Source organism: Nannospalax galili, unplaced genomic scaffold, assembly GCF_000622305.1.
Source record: "Nannospalax galili isolate Female #2095 unplaced genomic scaffold, S.galili_v1.0 scaffold371, whole genome shotgun sequence".
Classification (NCBI taxonomy): Eukaryota; Metazoa; Chordata; class Mammalia; order Rodentia; family Spalacidae; genus Nannospalax; species Nannospalax galili.
Genome location: NW_008331606.1, coordinates 6,026,353 through 6,047,264, shown reverse-complemented (window position 1 = coordinate 6,047,264; position 20,912 = coordinate 6,026,353). Strand labels below are relative to the sequence as shown.

The window sequence follows — 20,912 nt, the reverse complement described above, 5'->3', positions numbered from 1 at the left end:
TGATGTGGCCACTACATCAGCCCGTATCAAGTGCGAAATGAGCCACACACACTATTTTAGTACTGGCACTGTGCACTCATCTAATATTTTTGACTACTTCCTTCTTGAAACGCTTCCTTCTACCTCTGACTTCCAAAGTATCACTCTCTTGGTGGAACACATTTCAAATACCACCTTTTTAGAGCTAGGTTTTTACTTTGCAGCTCAAGCTCATCTGAAACTTGCAATTCTCCTGCCTCATCCTCCTGAGTGCTGGAATTACAGATGTATCACCATACCAGTCTCAAATGTCACTTTCTATGGAACCGTCTGACTTCTTGGGCGAGATCAGATGTAGTCTTCTTCCCCAGCTCTCCTGTGGCATTCTTTATTTATAAGGCTAATTTATTCCATGTCTATATCCAAAGTATTTGATAAGCAGACACAGAGATGAATTCTAAGTTTTAGCTGACAAATATAATGCCCAAGAAAACAAAAATAACACCACACTGGGTGAGGCAAAGATGAAGACACATGAAAACCCTCATGTTTAGACATACAAAGTTCTCCACCACCCCCAAGAAATAATCAAGCTGATGTTTTTCATTTAGATTTCTTTCCTCTCTTTTCAAACTGCTAATGCCTCAAAAAACACCACAACACCGATAAACCAAAACAGGCATTTTTATGTCATGCCAAGACTTCCCTGGCTAGTTTAAACCTGCCCACTATTAAGGCTTCCCACTTTATCCAATTCAAACCCTTTCCTCTTTGAAATTCAAGCAACAACTAGTGCCACTGACTTATCAGAACACCGAGCTCAAAACAGACATAAAGTACCATGCTAAATTTTTCCCATGCACTATGCCCATAGGATGTTACTCTAGAGAGAGACCAGTCTTAGACTCTGGAGCTCACAACACAGTGGAAGAAAAGTTTTCCCATTTGTTCTGAATGTGCTACATGCTGTTCTGTACTGCATGGCAGAGATGTGAGCCTGACCTGCAGCGAAGAAGCTGAAGTTTTGTGAGGCAGCAGTGGGAGAAAGCACAGAGAGAATGGCTAAGACACTGTGAAGGGAGGGAATGAGATAAGGATATGTCAGTTAGGCAAGCTGACCGCCTTACTCACACACCTGGAGAAGAGGGAGCCTCAGTTGAGGGACTTTCTCCATTAGGTTAGCTTGTGGCAAGTCTGTAGGGCATTTTCTTGACTCCTAACTGAGGTGAGAAGTCCCAGCCCACCGTGAGTGGTATCATCTCTAGGCAGGTGGGTCTGGGCTGTACAAGGGTAGCTGAGTAAGCCAGAGGCAACAAGCCAGTGAGCAGCATCCTCCATGTCTGTTTAGCTCCTGCATTTTCCCTTCATGATGGACTGTGGCCTATAAGCCAAAAAAAAACCCTTTCCTCCCTTTTTGATCAGTGTTTTATCATAGCAACTACTAGAACAGGATGTGACTAAGGCTTTGGATATTGTTTTATATGCAGTAAGGAATTGTTAAAAGTTTTGAGTTACAGAGTAACATTAGCTCTAAAAATATTTATATGTATATATGTGTGTGTGTCTGTGCGCGTGCGCGCACGCGCGCGCGAGAGAGAGAGAGAGAGAGAGAGAGAGAGAGAGAGAGAGAGAGAGAGACTGATTCATGTGCACGTGTCTAAGGACAACTTGCAGGAGATGGTTGATTCTTGCCTTCCACCATGTAGGTCCCAGGAATCGAACTTGAGTCATTAGGTTTGGGGGGCAAACACAGGCCTGGCATTAGCTTTTTTTTAAAAAAGGAGGAATTAGTACCAGCAGTATGTTTACTAGAAGAACGAGAAGAGGAATGTTGGCTACCGGACAGCATTAAGAAAGAAAAGGAGGGATGGGTATGGTGGCACATGCCTTTCCTCTCAACACCCGAGGCAGAAGCAAGTAGAGCTCTATGAGTTCAAGGCCAGCCTGGTCTAAATAATGAGTTCAAGACCAGTCAAAGCTACAGGGTGAAACCTCATCTCAAAGAAAGAAAAGAAAGCAAAGATATCCCAGAAATAGAATCCATATGACTAATGTTGAAGAAGGGTTGAAGGTAAAGGTTTCAGAGAGAGAATCCGGTTTCAGGATAGGTTATAAATACTAGTTTAGACTGGTTGAGCTTTAGGACGCCTACAGAAGATCTATGTGGAGCAGACAAGTATACAACCATCATTATGTTTCATCCTCTAAGTATCTACTGTATATCACCTGTCTCCAGAAAAATCCTGTTATGCCTGTCCTCATTCCCTGAGTTGAAATTGTCAGATATTTAAAAGGCCCTGTGCAACCAACCACCTTAGCTTATTCAACTCTAATTTCATATAGTTCACCTATTTCCTACATTAATTCCATCTTTGTAAACTTTACTATCTCTATGAAGAAGTCTTAAGCTTTTAAACAGGGAACACTTGTATAAAAAAATAAGAATTAAAAGGCATACACTATGAGTTATCCATTTAGACCATAAACTCAAGAAGTCAGATATCATTTCTCTGCAGTGTCACACACACCCACACTACTGAGTGAAGGCTACACAAGATGAGTTGTCTTATTGTCCGAGTCTATAAGAAGTATCATCTTCAGGGTAAGAATAGATCATTGTTACCAAGATTATGTATAGATCTGTGTTCTAAAAACTAGTAAGTTAAACCTATTAACAGAAAATATTAAATAAGAGCCTGAGTGTGTTCTAAATTCAGCAATTTTCCATCTTAATCAGAAAACTATCATAGTTTTGGGGCTGGAGAGATGGCTCAGCGGTTAAGAGCACTGACTGCTCTTGCAAAGGATCCAGGTTTAATTCCCAGCACCCACATGGAGGCTACAAAGTGTCCTTAACTCCAGTTCCAGGGGAATCCAATGCCCTCTCTGACCTCCGTGGCATTGCAAGACAAGGGTGCACTCACATACATGCAGGCAATACACTCATACACACAAAATAAAAATAATAAATAAAATATTTAAAAATGTGATTTTTGCTGAGGTAGCTTAAAAGACAGTCTACCATAGCCTGCTGATTAGAAGCTCTGGCTCTGCATTCAAATCCTAGCTCTGCCATTTAACTAGCTATACGAGCACAGTGGGGTTACTAAATTCCCCTGAGCCTCAGCTCCTTTAAGTATAAGGTAAAAATGAGTCCTTTCTTGCAGAGACTGAAGAAGATCATGTGCAACTCTTAGCCTAGTTTTGAACACATCTTAGTATTTAAGAAGTGTCAGTCTGGGCTGGAGAGATGGCTCAGTGCTTAAAAGAACTCACTGGCTGCTCCTACAGAGGACCCAGGTTCAATTCCCAGCACCCACACAGCAGCTAACAACCATTTGTAACTCCATTTCCAGATGATCTGATGCTATCTTCTGACCTCTATGGGCACTGAATGCATGTTGGTGCACTTACATACATGCAGGCAAAACACTCATACACATAAAAATAAATTTTAGGGGCTGGAGAGAGGGCTCAGCAGTTAAGAACACTGACTGTTCTTGCAGAAGATCCAGGTTCGAATCCCAAACCCACATGGCAGCTAACAACTGCCCGTAACTCCAGAGGCAATACACGCATACACGTAAAATTTAAAAAAATAAATAAAATTTAAAAAATAAATATAAATAAATAAATTTTTAAAAAAGGAAGAAAGGTTAGCTTGCCAAGCATGGCAGTACAAGCACACCTTTAATCTCAGCACTCCAGAGTCAGAGGCAGGTGGATCTCTGAGACTGAGGCCAGCCTGGTCTGCAGAGAGTTCTAGGCCAGCCAGGGCTACCTACAGGGAGACCCTGTTGCAAAAGAAAACAAAAACAAAAACAAAAACAAAAGAAACAAACAAAAAACCCCACAACTGTCCATAACTCCAGTTCCAGGGGATCTGACAGCCTCTTTTGTCCTCCAGCCTCTTCTGTCCTTCACGGGCACTGCACAACACAGATGCACTTACCTACATGCAGGTATAACACTCATATACATAAAATAAAAATAATAAAATATTAAAAAGAAAACCAAACAAAAGCACAACAACAACAAAAGAAAAAGTTAGCTCTGTGACTAGAAAAGTATAAAATGTTTGGAGGGTTTCATAAGAAATGTTAGCAAACTTTCATTTAAAAAGGGAAAATTTAGGAATTATATGAAGACTGCCATCATGTATAGGAAGGATTCTTTTTAAATAAGAGGAGGAAAACCTAAATACTTCTTTAATGGAAAGAAAACCTAAAATAAAAAGCTTTAAATTAAGAGAAATACTTGAGTTACACAGAGGGATGAATGTCTCAGATCTGTAGCTTATATATTACTGGTTTGTTCATGTTACTTGAGTAGAATTCACAATTTCCTAACATGAGAGCAGGGCAGAGGAAAATATCATCTTGGATGACTTGTCAGGAATCCTGCCTAAGGGCACAGAAGGCAAACAACATGACCTCCTGAACTCTTTGGGAAATCTGTGATATATCTAACACAGGTAGCAATTAGTAAGCAGCTATCCATTGTAGATCTTAGAGATTTCACCAGGTAGTTTCATTCACAAAGAGTATGCTCCTTAAATACAATCCTCAAGTGTCTCCTTGGGACAAATTCCAAAAATCAATGTAACTCCTAATTTTACTTGGAAATTAAATTTTTGTTTGTCTGGATAATAAGAATAAATAGTACAGGTGGGTATGGTAGCACATGACTACAATCTTAACACTTGGGAAGAGGTGTCAAAAGGATCAGAAGTTGGAGATTATCCTCAGCTGCATAGTGACTTTGAGAACAGCCTGGGTGGGCTACAGGAGGTCCTGTCTCAAGGAAGAAAAAAGAAAAAAGCCAGCACAGGACACAGTTGTGGTGCCTTCCTGTGTCTTCAGTAAGAACTGGAAGTTACTCTGGAAAATTAAAGATCTAAACGGCAAAAAGTTTTTCTTTTTCTCCAAGTCTGTCTTGGTCCTATATATTTAATGATGATGGAAAAGAGATAAATATGTTCATACAAAATAGCTTTCCCCCTGATCCTGGAGGCTGATATGGAAATCTTGAAAAACTGCCTCTGGGTACAGGAACCACACACCTGCATTTATGGCTCTACTAAGCACTTGCACCCTTTAAGATTCTGACTGATCTAGACACCTGTACCCTTCCACCTCAAGCTCCACGTCTGTTCTATCCAAATGGGCACCTCTGGAACCAACACCAGGTACCAAATGAAATGTGCCTTACATGCACAGGAATATGTTCTCCTGCTTCTGTTTTCAGTGGGTATTCAGTATCTAATTTCCATCCAGAAATCCATTTGAACTGGGGCCAGGGGAAAAAGGCTTACAGGATAAAATACCTTAAAAAGTTGATTAGGACCAGGTATGGTGGCAAATGCTTTTAATCCCAGGCAGGCGGATCTGTGTGAGTTTGAGGCTAGCCTAGTCTACACAATGAGTTCTAGGACACCCAGGGCTACATAGTAAGACCCTGTCTCAAAAAAAAGAAAGTCGACTAGGAAAAATAGTTACTTGGTTTACATGTAGTTTAAGATATAAAACCATTCGTTTTTTTCTTTCCTATTTGATTTATAGCCCTTTATTGCTTACAAAAATGTACAGAGGGAAAAGTAATGGAAAACTAAATTGAAGAATTTTCAGTTAGATGGTAGCACCTCAGTTTAAAATTGAGATTGAGGCCAGCAGGGGCTACAGGGAGACCCTGTCTCAACAAAACAAAACAAAACAAAACAAAACAAACAAAAAAACCAAAAAAAGAATATAATGGAAGGGAAAAAACTGGAAGCAAAAAGAAATCTTAAAAGTTATTTCAGAGGCTGGAGAGACGGCTCATTGGTTAAGAGTATGTGCTGTTCTTTCAGAGGACCTGAATTCAGTTCCCAGTACTGACATCGGGGGCTTACTACTGCCTCTAAGTCCAGTTCCAGGGGTTCTGATGCCCTCTTCTGGCCTCCAAGGGCAATTGCACTCATAAGCACACTCCCCCCACACATGTACACACACATATACACATGATTAAAAATAAAATCTTAATTTAAAAAAGGCATTTCGATGTGAAATATAAATGCTCCTTTCCTATTACCTATATATGTTAGTGAAATTCTGGTATATTATTTTGGGTGAAGGAAAGCGCAAACTAATATGCCCAGGCGCTCCTCTTCTACCAACTCTCCTCTTCTTCTACTATTCCATAATATGAGATGCCTGTGTGTCAAAGAGCTTCTGAAACAAACATGACTCTTATTTAGTTGGTGAGTTGGTGAGTGACTGGCAGCAGTCCTAGGGATGGGACCCAGGATCATGAAAACCCAAGATCATATGCATGCTAGAGAAGTGCTCCATCAGGTCAGGGAGACACCCCACCAGCCCTAAGGTAAATCTTTCTGCCTTTTACGACAATCTTTAGTCAATGTAAGCAGCAATAAAGCATTATCTACTGATAGCTGGCAAAAAGACAAATAAGTTAATGACTTGATTAAGGGTATATTAATGTGCCCATGGTGGTCATTGAAAGAAAGAACAATACACCTTGGGGCTGGGGTATAGCTTGGTGATAAAGCACATGCTTAGCATCCTTGAGGCCCTGGGTTCAGTCTCTAGCACCAAAAAAAAAAATGTGATCTTTTGACTTGTCCATTTTGTTAGTCTTCATTGACATTAGCTGATTTTATTTTTAATTATAATACTTATAGAGGTGGTAACTATTTATCAAGTCCTAACTATGTGCTGAGCACAATGCTCAGTCCTGTGTATTCTCTTTTGATCCTGGTAATAATTCTGAGAGGCAGGTACAGTCAATATCTCCTCTGTGCAAGAATACATGACTAGAGAAATAAATAACTTACTCAGGGTCACCCAGTTAGTAAGTGACAGAGCTGGGACTCAAGCCCAAGTCTATTACTATTTCTGGGTTTTTAAACCTCAATATTATTCCACTAACTAGATCAAGGAACAAGTTTGGTTATTTATAGCATATCACACTTAGGGGAAAATTAACACTACATAACACAACATTGAAAACAATCAAAACAATTCATAAGAGTGAAATGTGTATAAAGTTCTGATATTTTCTTTATAAACAGGTTCAGAAAATTAAATCTCCATTGAATATAGCAATACTAGCAGATGCATATTGCTGTTTCATGTAACGTGCCAAACCAGGCACCATACTGCTTAATACTACTTCAATGTTAGAGGTCAAAACTATTCCTATTCTGACTACAGGAGGCACATTAGATAATGAAAACTCCAACAAGTCAAGGAGAATGATTTTCTGTTTATAATGACGAGGAATAAATAATAATGTGATGAGATTTAAAACACTACTTTCAGGTAAACTGTATTTTCTCATTGCATCTGAATCTGTTGTTGTTGTTGTTGTTTGAGACAGGGTCTTCCTGTAGCCCCATCTGGCCTGGAAATTGCTATGAAGACCACGCAGAACTTGAGTCACACAGATCTGCCTGCCTCTGCCTCCCCAGTGCTGGGATTAAAGGCTTCATTTGTTTTAAGGACCAGGACATAAAATCAGAGTGCTCTATTTTGTTTTAATCTGCACACTACAGTTATATGAAGGAATCTAAAACCACTAAAGAAAAATGACAATGAAAAAAAAAAAAGACCTTTTCTATTAGTATGTACCGCTCAGGGCTTGGGTGGCTCTTTCAAAATGAAGGTCTCACTACAACAATGGACATATAAAAATGATTCAAATAATGATCCAAATAATTAAATATTTGATAGTGAAGCAACTAAACGCATCTTTATGGATATCGTTTCAATAAAGAGCTATATACAAGAAAAACAGCCAAATGTGTTGGAAATATCAATTGGGATGACACTACGTTTCCAAGGAACAATGGAATGTCTGGCCAATCTGCTTACTGGTGGTGAAGATAACTACAGGAGCAGTGCACTAGCACAACTTCAGAAAACTCTCCTGGAAAATTCACCAAAAGTTATCGGCAGTCATAAATGCTATGTCATATAGCTAAGCCACAGTCCAGTATTTTGTTTAGCAAGTGCTAACGTTCCCAACTGAGGAGTCACTGTCATCTTCATCTCTGATGACCTACAGTAACTTCATGATGAAAAAGGAAAACATACCAGATTATGAAAAATGTATTTGAAAGAAGACTTTAAACATGAGACATGATCTGCTTGTTTTGTACATAGTCACAGTCTCTAGGAAGATTTGAATTCCTTGGAGAAGAAGATTTCAATAATAAAAATATTGATTCAATCCATTTTATTGAGTTGTATATAAATTAAAGCCAGCTTTGGATTTTACTAAGCTAGGGAATAATAGAGAGTCCACAACTTAAAAATTATATGACATTTACAATGGAATACACTAAAATAAGTAACTTCCTCCTTAATAAATTCAAAATAATTTGTATACTCAAGAGGCAAAAACACCAACTTACCAGCTTTGTACCTCTTTTAATTTCCTTTTGGACATCTTCAATAGAAAATCCACCAAGACTTTCATTATCGGAGTGTGACGATACCAAAGCAGATGAAAATAGCTATAAATTACATTAAAAAATTAAGGGTCATATATAATTACAACAAAACAATGAAAAAGATGTTAAATTTAAAAATGAATTTTCTACTAAAATGGCATAGCATCGTGTTAAAGCATTTCTTGAAAATGTAACAATTTCTCCTTTCATATTCAGCCATACTCATTAAGATTCTCGAAGGAATGGTTTCAAGGTCTCTCGATTGCTGCCAATGTACTCACCATGCATTTATGGTGTGCTGCCACCTTCTGGTTTTCAGATATTAGCAACTGTCCACATTCCTTGTCTCTATTTGACTTACAAAAGCCACATTTGCGCTGTCTTGTAGGCCCTTTTTTCTGTTCAATTGAGCTTGACATGATTTTTAAATTGCCTTTAGAATGCCACTTTAAGCCTCAAGAAATGCTAAAGAATAAGAAGGGCAACAAAACAGTTAATTAATTTTTAAAATTAGCTTATACATATTCATGCAACTAGTTTCATGTCTGGCCTAGGTTTTAATATAGTTACTTAAAAATGGTTTGGTATAGATAAATTAATTTTAAAACCCAAATTGCCTTCAATATATTATATCTATTGAGAGAGAAAGAGGTTGGAAAGATCACTAAATGAAGTATAGAATCACTGAAAAAATTAAAATGCTCTCAAATTAGGAGACATGTAACATAAAACCATTTCTCTGTGAATATGGTGGTGCATGCCTATAATCCTAGCACTTAGGAGGTTGATGATGGAAGAAAGAGAGTCTGAGGCCAGCCTGGGCTACAAAGTGAGTCTGAGGCCAGCCTGGTTTACATAGTGACACCCTATTTCTAAAAACAAAAAAGAAAAATACAGTATTAAACTATCATCTGCTGGCTTAATAAAAATAGTTTTCAAGTGTACGTAGTTGGCCACCAAAGAAACAGAATGACATACAGCTAACAACAGAGTAGAAACTATGAAATATCCAGAGAACCGAATTCTATAATAGCTTAATTTCTTCAAGTTTACTTATTGGTAAAATAATAAAAGTAAAATGAATTTACTTAAGCATGACTTTGGAACACTTTATTTTTAAAACTTGAAACAGTTCAAGTTTAAGAAAATCATGTATATGACCTTAGATTGGTGCTATTTGGGTTCCTTTTCCATTTAATGAAAAAAAATTAAGCTTCTAATATTCTACTAAAAATGCAGTCTTTAGGACCCAGTTATTTACTAAACCATACTATATAACTGAGATTTAGCCCAAGTTGGCTTATTAATTAAAGCCAAACTGACAGGAACTTCCATCCTTAAATTAGCAATACTGTGTAGTGGAAGGAAAATTCTTCTGAAAGAGCCCTGCATTTGATCAGCTTATAATTATAGGTTGTACAGTCAAACCAAAAAAGGGAAGAAAAGCTGTAACACAGAAGTCTTCAGATTTGGATCACCACTCTTTTTCTTTATTTAAATCTTTTTGAGACAGGGTCTCCTTGTAGCCCCAGCTGGCCTGGAACTCACTACTAGATCAGTAGACCAGGCTGGCCTTGAACTCACAAGAGATCCACCTGCATTGAGTGCTGGGATTAAAGGAGTGCCACTACGCCTGACTGGATCATCACTGTTAACAGGATTCTTCAGTGCCCACTAAACAAATTAACAGTTATTCTATTTGTGTAGTTTCCTCAAGTTAATAGGAGTAAGCAGTTTAGGACTCAGGTTGCCATAAAATATACCACAATCAATAAAATGTCGAACTGTTGTCTTCAGATTCATTTATGAATTTATAGAGATTTGAACATTCTTATGACACCATGCTTAAAACACTGACTGGCTACCACTCTGGCTTTTTGAGAAACTCACGTGTTTTGAGAAACTCATAACCAACAGCAGCAGCAACAGTGTAATGGTCCATCTACAAACACTCAGAGCAATTCGGCTCACATAATCAAAATTTAATAGGAAGCCACAAAGCAAACATTTCTTCTCTTTAATTTATATCCAGTTATTCTCTTTTTAACAAGACTTCAGAGGTCTTCTTGTCTCTGCTTTTCTGGGTTTAACGAACTCCTAATGCTATCTTTAATTTGACCTCAGTTTTCCAAAAGCCTTGAGATACTTTACAATAGTACTTAATTCAGAATACGGGCTATACACTGTGAAACTGACTGGAAACAGGCAGCAAATCTTTTAGCATTAAAAAAAAAGACTAACAGAGAAACAAAAGAAACAAAAGGGGAAGTATGTTTGTGTTTGTTGGGGCAAGCATGTGTCCAGTTGCTTTATGAAGAATATAGCTCCTCAAATTTTTAGACCTATGCAAAAACACCAAGATTCATAAATAGCATGAAAATCTGCTATCTGAGTTGTAAATTAGTTTTCTTTACTACCATGCACCAAATAATAGGCACTGTGCAGTCACTGTAACGCATTTAGAATGTCTCCAGGTCATCCAGGCCAGCTGAAAGGATGGCACATTATAAATCTAATCTACACAGGCATCTTTAATGTGCAGTTTCTATACAATCCTAGCACTGGCTACAAAACCGACTTAAGTAAAAGTCCTAGAGTGGAAAATCACTCTTTACTCCCCAAATTAATTCTGTAATGGTATCCCCCGCCCCAAATACTATCCATATTGAATATTGCCTCTTTCAATTAATAAACAGGTAAATTTCCTCATCCTAATTTTGAGAACCTGCTTTTCTAGGTAGCAAACATTCCACAATCTAAAAGAGAACAAAAAAAGGTACACTTAATTTTGCATTCAAAAATATTCATATGTTTCTTGGCAATCAATTTAAATTTTATTTGTAAGTGAACACACGAACACACAAAAAGTGCAACAAATGAATAAAAAATTTGCCCTGATATGCAATGACTAAATGGATTTTTCCACTAAAATTCAAATAGTGCATGTGTGCGTATCTTGCTAATTTTTTCAGCCTCCTTATAAAACATGCGGTCGAGAACGTCATGGAAACGACTCCCAGCAAAAATGTCTACCATAAAAATAGAGATTTTGATCTGCCGCTGTCACATTTGTGGTTTCTAGTTAAGGCCATTCAAAGATTATTACTATGGGGTTCAGAATCCCCCATAGGTATATGGCACTTTCATTTTAATTTAAAGAGGTTTTCCGGAGCATGTGGAGCTCAAAGTTTCGACTTCAACCCAACAATGAAACCTTTTCCTTCAAAGAAACATAATGGATCACTTCAAAGCAGAAAGAGGTTAACAGTAACACTGTGAGAGAAACAGCTTAAATGTCCGGAAAAAAAATGCAGGCGATCGAGCAGTTAGTTAGCTGAGACAATGAGTTTCTGATTTTCAAAGATGCTGAGAAGCACCAAGGTAGAAAATCACCTGACACGTGAAGGAAGGGCATTCAAGAATCAAGTCCAGAGCTCATTCAATGACTGGTATCTGAAAAGAACATTTTTCACAGAAAAACAAACAAAACAAAACAAAAACGGCAGTTCCGGAAGATGAAAAAAATCTTCCGCATGCAAGCCAGTTGATTTATACAGATAAAAATACATAAACGCGAGCCTCCAAAGATACACAGCCTTTCTGTCAGGAAAGTTACAGTGGAGAGAAAGAACCAAATGGGATGTACCGGAAGGGCACCTGAATTTGGTTGCACGATATTGTTACAAGCTTCGCACTGCTTTTTTGCGGTTATTCAAAAAGAAACTAAAGGAATTTTCCAGTTGTGTCAAGCCAAAGGGTAGAGAAAGAATTTGAACTGTATGAACAAGACCTGATATTCCGTAGAAACAGGATGAAAATTTAAGGCTTTTCAGAGATCAAAAGATTTTTTTTTCACTTTCACGCAGAATATCGAAACGAGTGGAAAGTGCAAAAGAATAGCGTGCTGTTCGCCCATATAAAAAAGGACGATACACGGAACAGAGCGTATCCTCTCCGTTATTTATTCCCCGGTCACACACTAGACTCCTAGGTCTCTAATCAAGGCGCTGGATAAACTCGAAAAACTATCTTCCTCTCCAGCACTCCAGCAGGTTCCTTTCAGTAGGATAGCCAGGGGTCCCGCAATTGTCGTTTGCCAAGCCTCTGGAATCCAGGAAAATACCATCGTGCCACTTTCTTCACATCCCCTCCCTCCCCCCGGAGTTCGTCCTCTAATGATCTTCCTCTGAAGCTTCCCCTTATCCATCACTTTCACCCCCGATTTTCCTCACTTGGGAGTTTTTTTTTCTCCCCTCATTCCATCCTAACCAGATTTTCTTACACTTCCGAAACTACGAGTCACCCTCCTTCCCGAATATGTCCTAAGCAACTGCAAAGAGTTTAAAAAAAGAAAACCCCCCAAACCAAACCAACCCCCTTTTTTCCCTCCTCCACTGTGAAGCCCCCTCCCCCGAAATCCAGGCTGCAGTCTAATGGACCCCTCGGCGCTCCGAAGCACTTTGCCGCCAACCTTTCTGGAGAGCGCCTACAATGCACGGCACTTCTGGGGGTCCCCGACAATAAAGCGAGACCACCGAAGAGTCCCCCTTAACAACGGGCAGGGGCGGCGGCCTGGCCACCGCCATCCTCCTCCTCTTCTCCCGCCAGGCGGAGAATGGGGGGCCCCTGGCTTCCGCGGGGAACTTACCGACGGGGCCAGCAGGCTGGCGGCGGGAGGACAGCGCCCACGAGGAGAGAGAGAAAGAAGGCGGGCGGCGGTTCTCCGGCACTGCCGAAGAGCGGGGCTCTGTCGCCGGAGGTTGTTTCCTTTCATTCGAGGAGAGACGGGCTAGCCGAGCGCCCTTACGTTACCCCCCTTCGCACGCACACGACCCACACAACGTTAAGACGTCCCGAGCGCGCCGCGGGCTCTGATTGGCTACCGGGATCGGGCGGGTGAAGCCGCTGAAGGACAGCGCATGTGCGAGGGCCAAACCCTCGGACGGATGGGGCGGCGGGCCACGCCTCCAGCTCGCGCGCGTCCCTTCCATTCTCCGCTCCACCGCTCCGCCGGGTGCTAGCCGGCAGGATCGAAGGAGACAGAGAAAGAGATTTCGAGATAACGCTGGTGATTCGGGAGAGAAGGCGCAAGGATGGGGTCAGAGACCCCAAGACACGGGTCCAGGGCAGCTGGGTTTCAACAGTGACTCAAATGATAGGCCTTATCCCTTGCACTTGTTCCCCAAGGCCTTTTCACATCCATTATTTCATTGTACTCGCCTAGCATCCCTTTAGGGTCCTCTGTTCGCCTTATTTCACTACCAGGAAAAAAGACGGAGCTCCTAATGGACTTAGCCTGTTTGCATTTCAATCTTGGGGGCGAATCGTTTTAATGTTCAACTTTTAAGGGTTTTTTGGCTTTGTTTTTTGTCTTGGAAATGAGGATGAAATAATGCCTCCCAGGTTTAATTGTGAGGAAGAATAAGCGAATGTAGCTCAAGCCTGTATTGCGTCCCTGGCATATAACAACCTATCAATTCTGGAGTTGTCATAATCAGAAAAAGATAAGTGATTTTCTTTTTAACATGCACAGAAAAAACAAACACCTAAACCAGTGCTTTCTTTTTAAATGCTTTGGAGCCAGACTCTAGGCTATGAATCTCACCTCTCTCATTTCTAGCTCTATGACCTTGATCACGTTGTGTTACCTGTGTCCCTTAAATTCTTCTCTAAAATGGAGACCATGAATGATATCTATCTCAAAAGGTTGTTGTGAGAAATGAGTTAACATATGCAAATCACATTAGAATAATGCCTGGGGACACAGTATGCCCTATGTGAGGGTCAACTTTTGTTATTTTCAACTGCCCTCAGACTGAAAACCACTTTTTTTTAAGGAAAGAAAAAAAAAATTCCCTAACCGGTGAGCATTTAAAGATGTCCTTCACGTAGCTGTTTTCCTGCAATGGAAGTGGATTTATACTCTGATTCGTTACTATTTCCACACTGTTTCATCAGTAATTTTTTTTTCTCTGCAATACCAACCTTAAATTTCACCTTACAAGAAAACTGACTATAGTGCTGCAGCATTGGTTTCATTCAGAGAGAACCCAATGAAGGCCGACAGATCAGTCCTTTAGGTACAAGCTCACCCTTACCCAGGCTCTCAGCTATCAAAGGGAGTAGCTAGAGATTTGCATAAGATACCAAAAGTGTACTACAAATATTTAAGCTGGGTGTAAAAAAGGGTCCCAACAGATAAATATATAAAAGAAAACACAGTACCTGCACACACAGTGTGTGATCTTTTTATATCCCCATCCCACATATTTCCACCTTTTAATTCATTCTTTTATCCAATATTTCTTTCATGCATTCATTTCAACAAGATTTGACTCAATAAACGTTTGCAAATTTGTAACATTTGCAACGTTTGTAGTGTTTGCAGCATTTGTAGCGTTTGCAACGTTTGTAATGTTCCAAACCCAAAGGAGACATGGGTGAATAGAACACAATTCCTTTGAGTTCATGATCTAAAGATGGAGCCCAACAAGCAAACCAATACAGCATGATGTGATAGAGGCGCACGCTTGATCTGTTGTGCACAAAGCACTACTCAAAGGGACAGCACAACAACGAATAACGCACAGCCTTTGCTTTCAACTGTTTACAGTCTAGTAAAGCAATGGCAAGTAGCTACCACAGGGGAGGTGAATAGTGAGAGCCTTATAGACAGTGAAAAGGAAATGCAAAGAATGTTGAAGAGAGGGAGAGCTCGGTGGGTTCAGTTATCAGGCCAAGTTTGGAAGCCCGTCCCAATGAATATGACTAGCAGATGCAGTCTGCTTTACCATGATCGAACTGCCTGGGAATTTAGAAAAGGCTCTACTGATCTCATATTGATTCACCAGTTCATGCTCACCAATACTCTTCTCGTCTTCCCCTTCAGGCTCCACACGTTGCTTTTTGTTCTTCATATACAGCAAAGACCCTAACTTTATGACTTATTTAGAAAAGGACAATCTGTGCTAAGCTACTTTACCTTTACCTGCCATCCTCTTCTGCTTTCTTGAAGACAGAAAGAGCTGGCTTGCCTGATTTCTGAAACTAGAGGTGTGCTTTGAATAGTGTCTAGCCGGTGCTCTGGAAGATCTGACTCACATGCTCTGCTCCCAAGGCATCAGTTTCTTGCTTTTCTCTCACTTCAAACCTCTACTTTCACTGCCCTTTGCCTCCAATTGCGCTCCAGTCATTTGATCAGCAAGCATTACAGATATCTTCTGTATGCCAGGTATTATGCCAGACACTGGAGATTTGAAAAAGAACATGGTATAGCTCCTTATCAAAATAGCAAGTTGACACCCGGTGTAATGGTGCTGACCTGCTCTCAGGAGGCCAAGACTGGAGGACCACTGAGTTTCCAAGCCAGCCTGGGCTACACAACAAGATCCTGTCTCAAATAAATAAGCCAGGCGTGGTGGCATATGCCTTTAATCCCAGCATTCAGGAGGCAGAGGCAGAGGCAGAGGCAGGCAGATGTCTGTGAGATCGAGGTCCACTGGACTACAGGGAGACCCTGTAATTAAGAAATTGGGGCTAGAGAGATGGCTCAGCAGTTAAGAGCACTGACTGTTCTTACAGGAGACCTGTGTTTGAATCTCAGCACTCACATGGCATCTAACAACCATCCATAACTCCAGTTCCAGGGGGTCCAACATCCTTTTCTGTCCTCCACTGGCACTGCATGACACGGGTGCACTTTCACTCATACACATAAAATAAAAATTAAAAAAAAATTAAAAATCAACGCAAACCCCCCACAAACCCACCAAATTGTATAACTTAAATGCATACGATTTTTGTTAGCTATATCTCAATAAAACTGATGGGAAAAGAGTGTTGAAAACAGACACAGGTCATGCCTTCAACAAATTCTTAGTCTAAAAGATAAAGCCTACAAGCCAAATTTCAGTGCAAGAGATGAACTTCTTTAATAGAACACTGCCCCCAAGACTGTTGGACTGTGTCCAGAAAACCCAGCAAGTACATCCCTGAGAGGCATTCTTTTGATCTAGATCTTCAAGGAACGGTCAATGTCCAGAAAAATCTGTATTCTGTTGTCATGAGTTTACTAAAAAATTATGCTCAAAGCCCACAGTGGCTCTTTTGCCATATTTATTGATGAATTTTTCTTTGTTCTTTCCATCTCAGTTACATTTCACACTTTCGGCCATCTGCTTTGATGTTAAACTCCCATCTTCTTGGGCTCCAAACAACAGCTCTCTAACTCTGGTTCTCTGGGTGCTGTGTTGGTTTCTCATGGGTTTCTCCTTCTTTTCACTTTATGATATAACACAGAAGTTTTCCAAGACACAATCATATCCTGTGCTAGTTCGGGCCCAGCAGTTCTTAAACTTTGAACACATCTTGGAAGCCTGCTAAAAACAGTTGAGCATAATGGTCCAAGCATTTAATCCCTCTCTGACTTCAAGGACAGCCTGGTCTACATAACGAGATCCAGGCCATCCAGGGTTATGTAGCGTGATCCTGTCAATAAATAAATAAATAAATTAATTAATAATAATTTTGGTGCCATTTCCTAGGGTTGCTGAAAATCTGCATCCAGAAGTCTGCCTCCTTAAACTTCCCAGGTCTTCTGCTATAGATTTGTTAAGAATCATGTAGAAGAAGCTCACAGTTGAGAACCTTTTCAATTCTTTCTGGGTGAATTGATATAATGTCTTGACTGAAATCTAGATTCCCCTGTGTACCTATGAGCTTCTGGCTATAATCAACACCAGTGAATCATTCATTCACCAAATCTCTATGGATGGCCTCCTGGATGCTAGATAAACATGGACTTGCTTTATTTTGGTGTGGCAAAAGAGGCAGCAGGAAGTAAGTGCTTAAACAAATGTAAACTTTCAAGCATGACAAGTGCTAACAGAAGTGTCACTTTCTTTGGATTTAATTGACAGTCAGGCATGGTGGTGCAGGCCTTTCTTTCCAGGATGCTGGTAGAAGAGGCAGGTGGATATTTGAGAATTCAAGACCAGCCAATTCTACACAGCCATCTCAAAAACCGAAAAACAAAACAGAACTTAAAAAATTTTGACAAATAGAAATCTATTTGCATTTTCGTGGTGCTGGAATTGAACATAGGGCCTTGTTGTGCTCGTTAGGCAAAGGCTTTCCCACTGGGCTACACTCCCCAGCACTAATTTTGATTTTTATATTAACTGTTTCGCTTTTCTTATTTTTTTATTTTAAAGTGCCTGGATTAAGTATTTTAGATCTTCCTTTCAAAAAAACATGCAATTTATTTGTATGAAATGCAGTGTGAGAGAAAAAAAGGCCTGAATTTGAATCACTGTGGTGATACTAATTACTACAGTAATCATGGACAATTTTTTTGGCCATTCTGAGCCTTGATTTCTACATCTGTCAAACAAGAATATATTACTTGCAAGGTAGTTACGGTGTACAAAGACAGATAATGATGTAGATGGGTGTTCCTTGCCCCAACAAATATGATGGACCGTGTTCTAGTTTGCTTTGATAAACACTATGACCAAAAACAGCTTGGGGAGGAAAGGGTTTGTTTCTTACATGTCCAAATAATAGTTCATTATTGAAAGAAGTCAAGGCAGAAACTGAAACAGAGACCACAGAGGAATGCTGCTTACTAGCTTACTTCTCCCTGGCTTGCTCTGGTACATTTCTTTTACAGGTCAGGCCCACTTGCCTAGGAATGGCACTGCCCACAAAGGGTTGGGCCCTCCTGCATCCATGAGCCATCAAGAAAATGCCCCACAGGTGTGCCTACAGGCCAGTCTGGTGAAGGTAAGCACCTACTTGGCTTCCCTTAGTTTTTCTCCTTTATTTTTAAGCTTCCATTGAGTATCCTGAGAAGTTGTAACATTCCTAACTCTGTCCAGACCATGGGGCTCCTCAGGTACCTAACTGGGGAGGTAGGTTATCCAATGGACCTTATTGCTATACCTTCCTCATTTGGCAATTTGAGACTTGGTGAAGTGTAGCCTCTGCCTAGGAAACTAGTGACTATGGACAGAGGAATGATTTAGAGATCCATGGACACTCCCAAAACACTGTTGAATGTTGGCTAAACAGAGGAGGAGTTTTATTTAACATATTGATGACAATATTGGAGAAGTAACTGAAAATCACAGTATCAATACCCTGTAAATCACCCACCAGGCCAATGCAACAGGATCTGCTAAATTGATTCTTGTCTAGTATCTCTGAACATTCTTCCCAGAGGCTGAGGGGGTTAGTCGAGGATTATTGTTAGTCCCATTTTACAGAGGAAAACATTGTTGAGCAATTAACTTGCCTGAGGTTACATATTCAACAAAAAAAAGAAGAAGCTGCTTCAAATGCTACTAAATTTACTTTATGTCCAGCACACAAGTTCTTGATTGCAAGCTCTTGCACTGTCTCTTGCTTCTGTGTCTCACTACAAAGAAGCTTCACCAGTGCAAGGGTTTTCTTGGTCATGGTTACTACTCTCTCTACAGCACTTAGAAATCTATATGTGGCCCATAGAAGGCACTCAATTGATACCTAATGAGGTGAGAATATGGGAAAAGGCGAAGGCAGTATAATGAAAAATGAGAAGGGGAACTAGAATGGAAAAAAAATCATCTCAGGATTCCAGAATTTAATATAGCAGGCCAAACTCCACCTCATGGGTGCTAATAGAGGCATGAAATAAGGCACCAGTGCTATGCATTTAAGATTTATTTTATATGTATGTGTATGTCAATATGTGTGTGTCCTGTGTGTTGGTGCCAGTAGAGGCCAGAAGAGGGCTTCAGATCCCTTGGAGCTGGAGTTACAAGCAGTTGTGAGTTGCCTGACCTGCATGCTGGGACCTGTCTGAAAGAACAGTGCATCTTAACTAGTAAGCATCTCTCTACCCCCAGATAAGGTGTTAAGGGGCTTTCAACATGAAGAAAGGCAACTTGATATAATCAGTGTCTATGTACACATGCATGACCCTGTTTCAACCCTATAGCATAGAAAACACAATCAGAATTCGTGTTGTCATATAGGGGCAACAAAGACCCCCCCAATGGATATATAAGATAAGGCTTGGCTGCATTTGGGGATAAGGCTTGGCTGCATTTGGGGCTCAGCTTTTAGATGTGAATCCAGTGGGCCAGTGCTGGCCTGGATAAATGTCTCTCTGTATAAGTATGCCACAACAGTAAGGCTGTGATGCACAGTACGTAAAAGTTTGAGAATCACTGACCTGCAGCCATTTAGGTGTAATTTATATAAATTTGAGTGTCCCATCTGTTACACTGAGATACCCAAGAGACCCCACTCAGATAATATCATTCCTATACATATATTTTAGTGAGGGTCCACACTAATAACTAATAACTGCAGTTGTATTGGCTTTGGAGAGTTGACCCTATTTTGGTTTTGGTTAAATAGCATGACCAGAATGATAGATTAAAACTTATAAGGATCTAATAGCCCCAATAAATCATAATGAAGACTTGGAGGCAAAGTACTGAATATATTCATAAAACCCTTAGGCAGGAAAGATGGCTCAATAGTTAAGAGCACATACTGCTCTTGCAGAGGATGGGAGTTCGGTTCCCAGCAGCGACAAGTTACTGCCTTAAACTCCAGCTCAAATGGATCTGACACCATCTTCTGGCCTCCACAAGCACTGCACTCACATGCACATACTGATACACACATTTAAAAAATAAAAATGAATCTTAAAAAACTCCCTTTAAAACTTTAAAAATCTGTTTATTTGTATGTGTATGAGTGTTTTGTTTGCATGTAAGTATACCACATGCATGAAATTCCCACAGAGGCCAAAAGAGGATACAGACAGTTGGTAGCTGCTATTCAGGTATTAGGAACAGAACCTGGGTCCTCTGCAAGAGCAGCCAATGCTCTTAACCATTGAGCCATCTCTCTAGTCCTTAAAAAACCCTTTTAATGTTTTTTCTGAACTCCATAAACATTATCTACAAGAGTTAGCTTTAAGGGCTGTGAGATGGCTCAGTGGGTAAAGGCACATGCCATTAAGCCTAACAATTAAATTCAATCCCCAGGACCTACCTAATGGAAAGAGAGAGCCAAGTCTCACAAATTGTTCAGCCCTGAGTGTCAGCCCTGAGTGTCCCTGGAGTTACCTCTTGACTAGGTGAGGCTTCCTTCCTGTTTGTTCCCAAGCCAGACCTTTATCTTACAATTTCTCATATTATATTGAACTTACACGTGCTTCTTTCTGCCCCTCCCATTAGACAGTGTGTTCTTTGAGACAAAGAACCACATCTTAATTGCTTCTTATATCCAAAGCTGGTGTTGGTCTAGTAAGTGTTTGCTGAACCTTCTCAAATGAGTATGTGATGGTCACTACTTTGGGAAACTTTTTCCTATCTAAGATTGCTGCCTTGTACTCTGGGTTTTGGATTTGTACCTCCCTGATGCACTTACAGTCCTGTAAAGCAATTTAGCACTTAATTATATACTGTGCGCATACTGTATATTA

The 20,912-nt window shown here is 40.2% G+C and overlaps 1 protein-coding gene and 1 long non-coding RNA gene across 7 annotated transcripts in view; one reads left to right on the top strand and one right to left on the bottom strand.

The window, feature by feature from the left end:
- Positions 1 to 13,304, bottom strand: part of Phf6 (PHD finger protein 6) — a 58,829-nt gene extending 45,525 nt beyond the window's left edge. For 3 of the 6 annotated variants that reach the window (XM_008826754.3, XM_008826756.3, XM_008826757.3), the window contains exons 1-3: positions 13,080 to 13,246; positions 8,713 to 8,896; positions 8,393 to 8,494 (exon numbers count right to left, since the gene is read on the bottom strand). In XM_008826754.3, coding sequence (XP_008824976.1) covers positions 8,393 to 8,494; positions 8,713 to 8,850 — 240 coding nt within the window. In that variant the 5' untranslated portion in view covers positions 8,851 to 8,896; positions 13,080 to 13,246. Of the gene's footprint in view, positions 1 to 8,392; positions 8,495 to 8,712; positions 8,897 to 13,079 lie in introns of all 6 variants that reach the window. The other 3 variants (XM_029560453.1, XM_029560454.1, XM_008826758.2) reach the window with 2 other exon arrangements.
- A 7,187-nt stretch (positions 13,305 to 20,491) lies between these two features.
- Positions 20,492 to 20,912, top strand: part of LOC115069184 — a 1,133-nt gene continuing 712 nt past the window's right edge. Inside the window, exon 1 of the long non-coding RNA XR_003848464.1 lies at positions 20,492 to 20,564. This is a non-coding gene — a long non-coding RNA (uncharacterized LOC115069184). The remainder of the gene's footprint in view (positions 20,565 to 20,912) is intronic.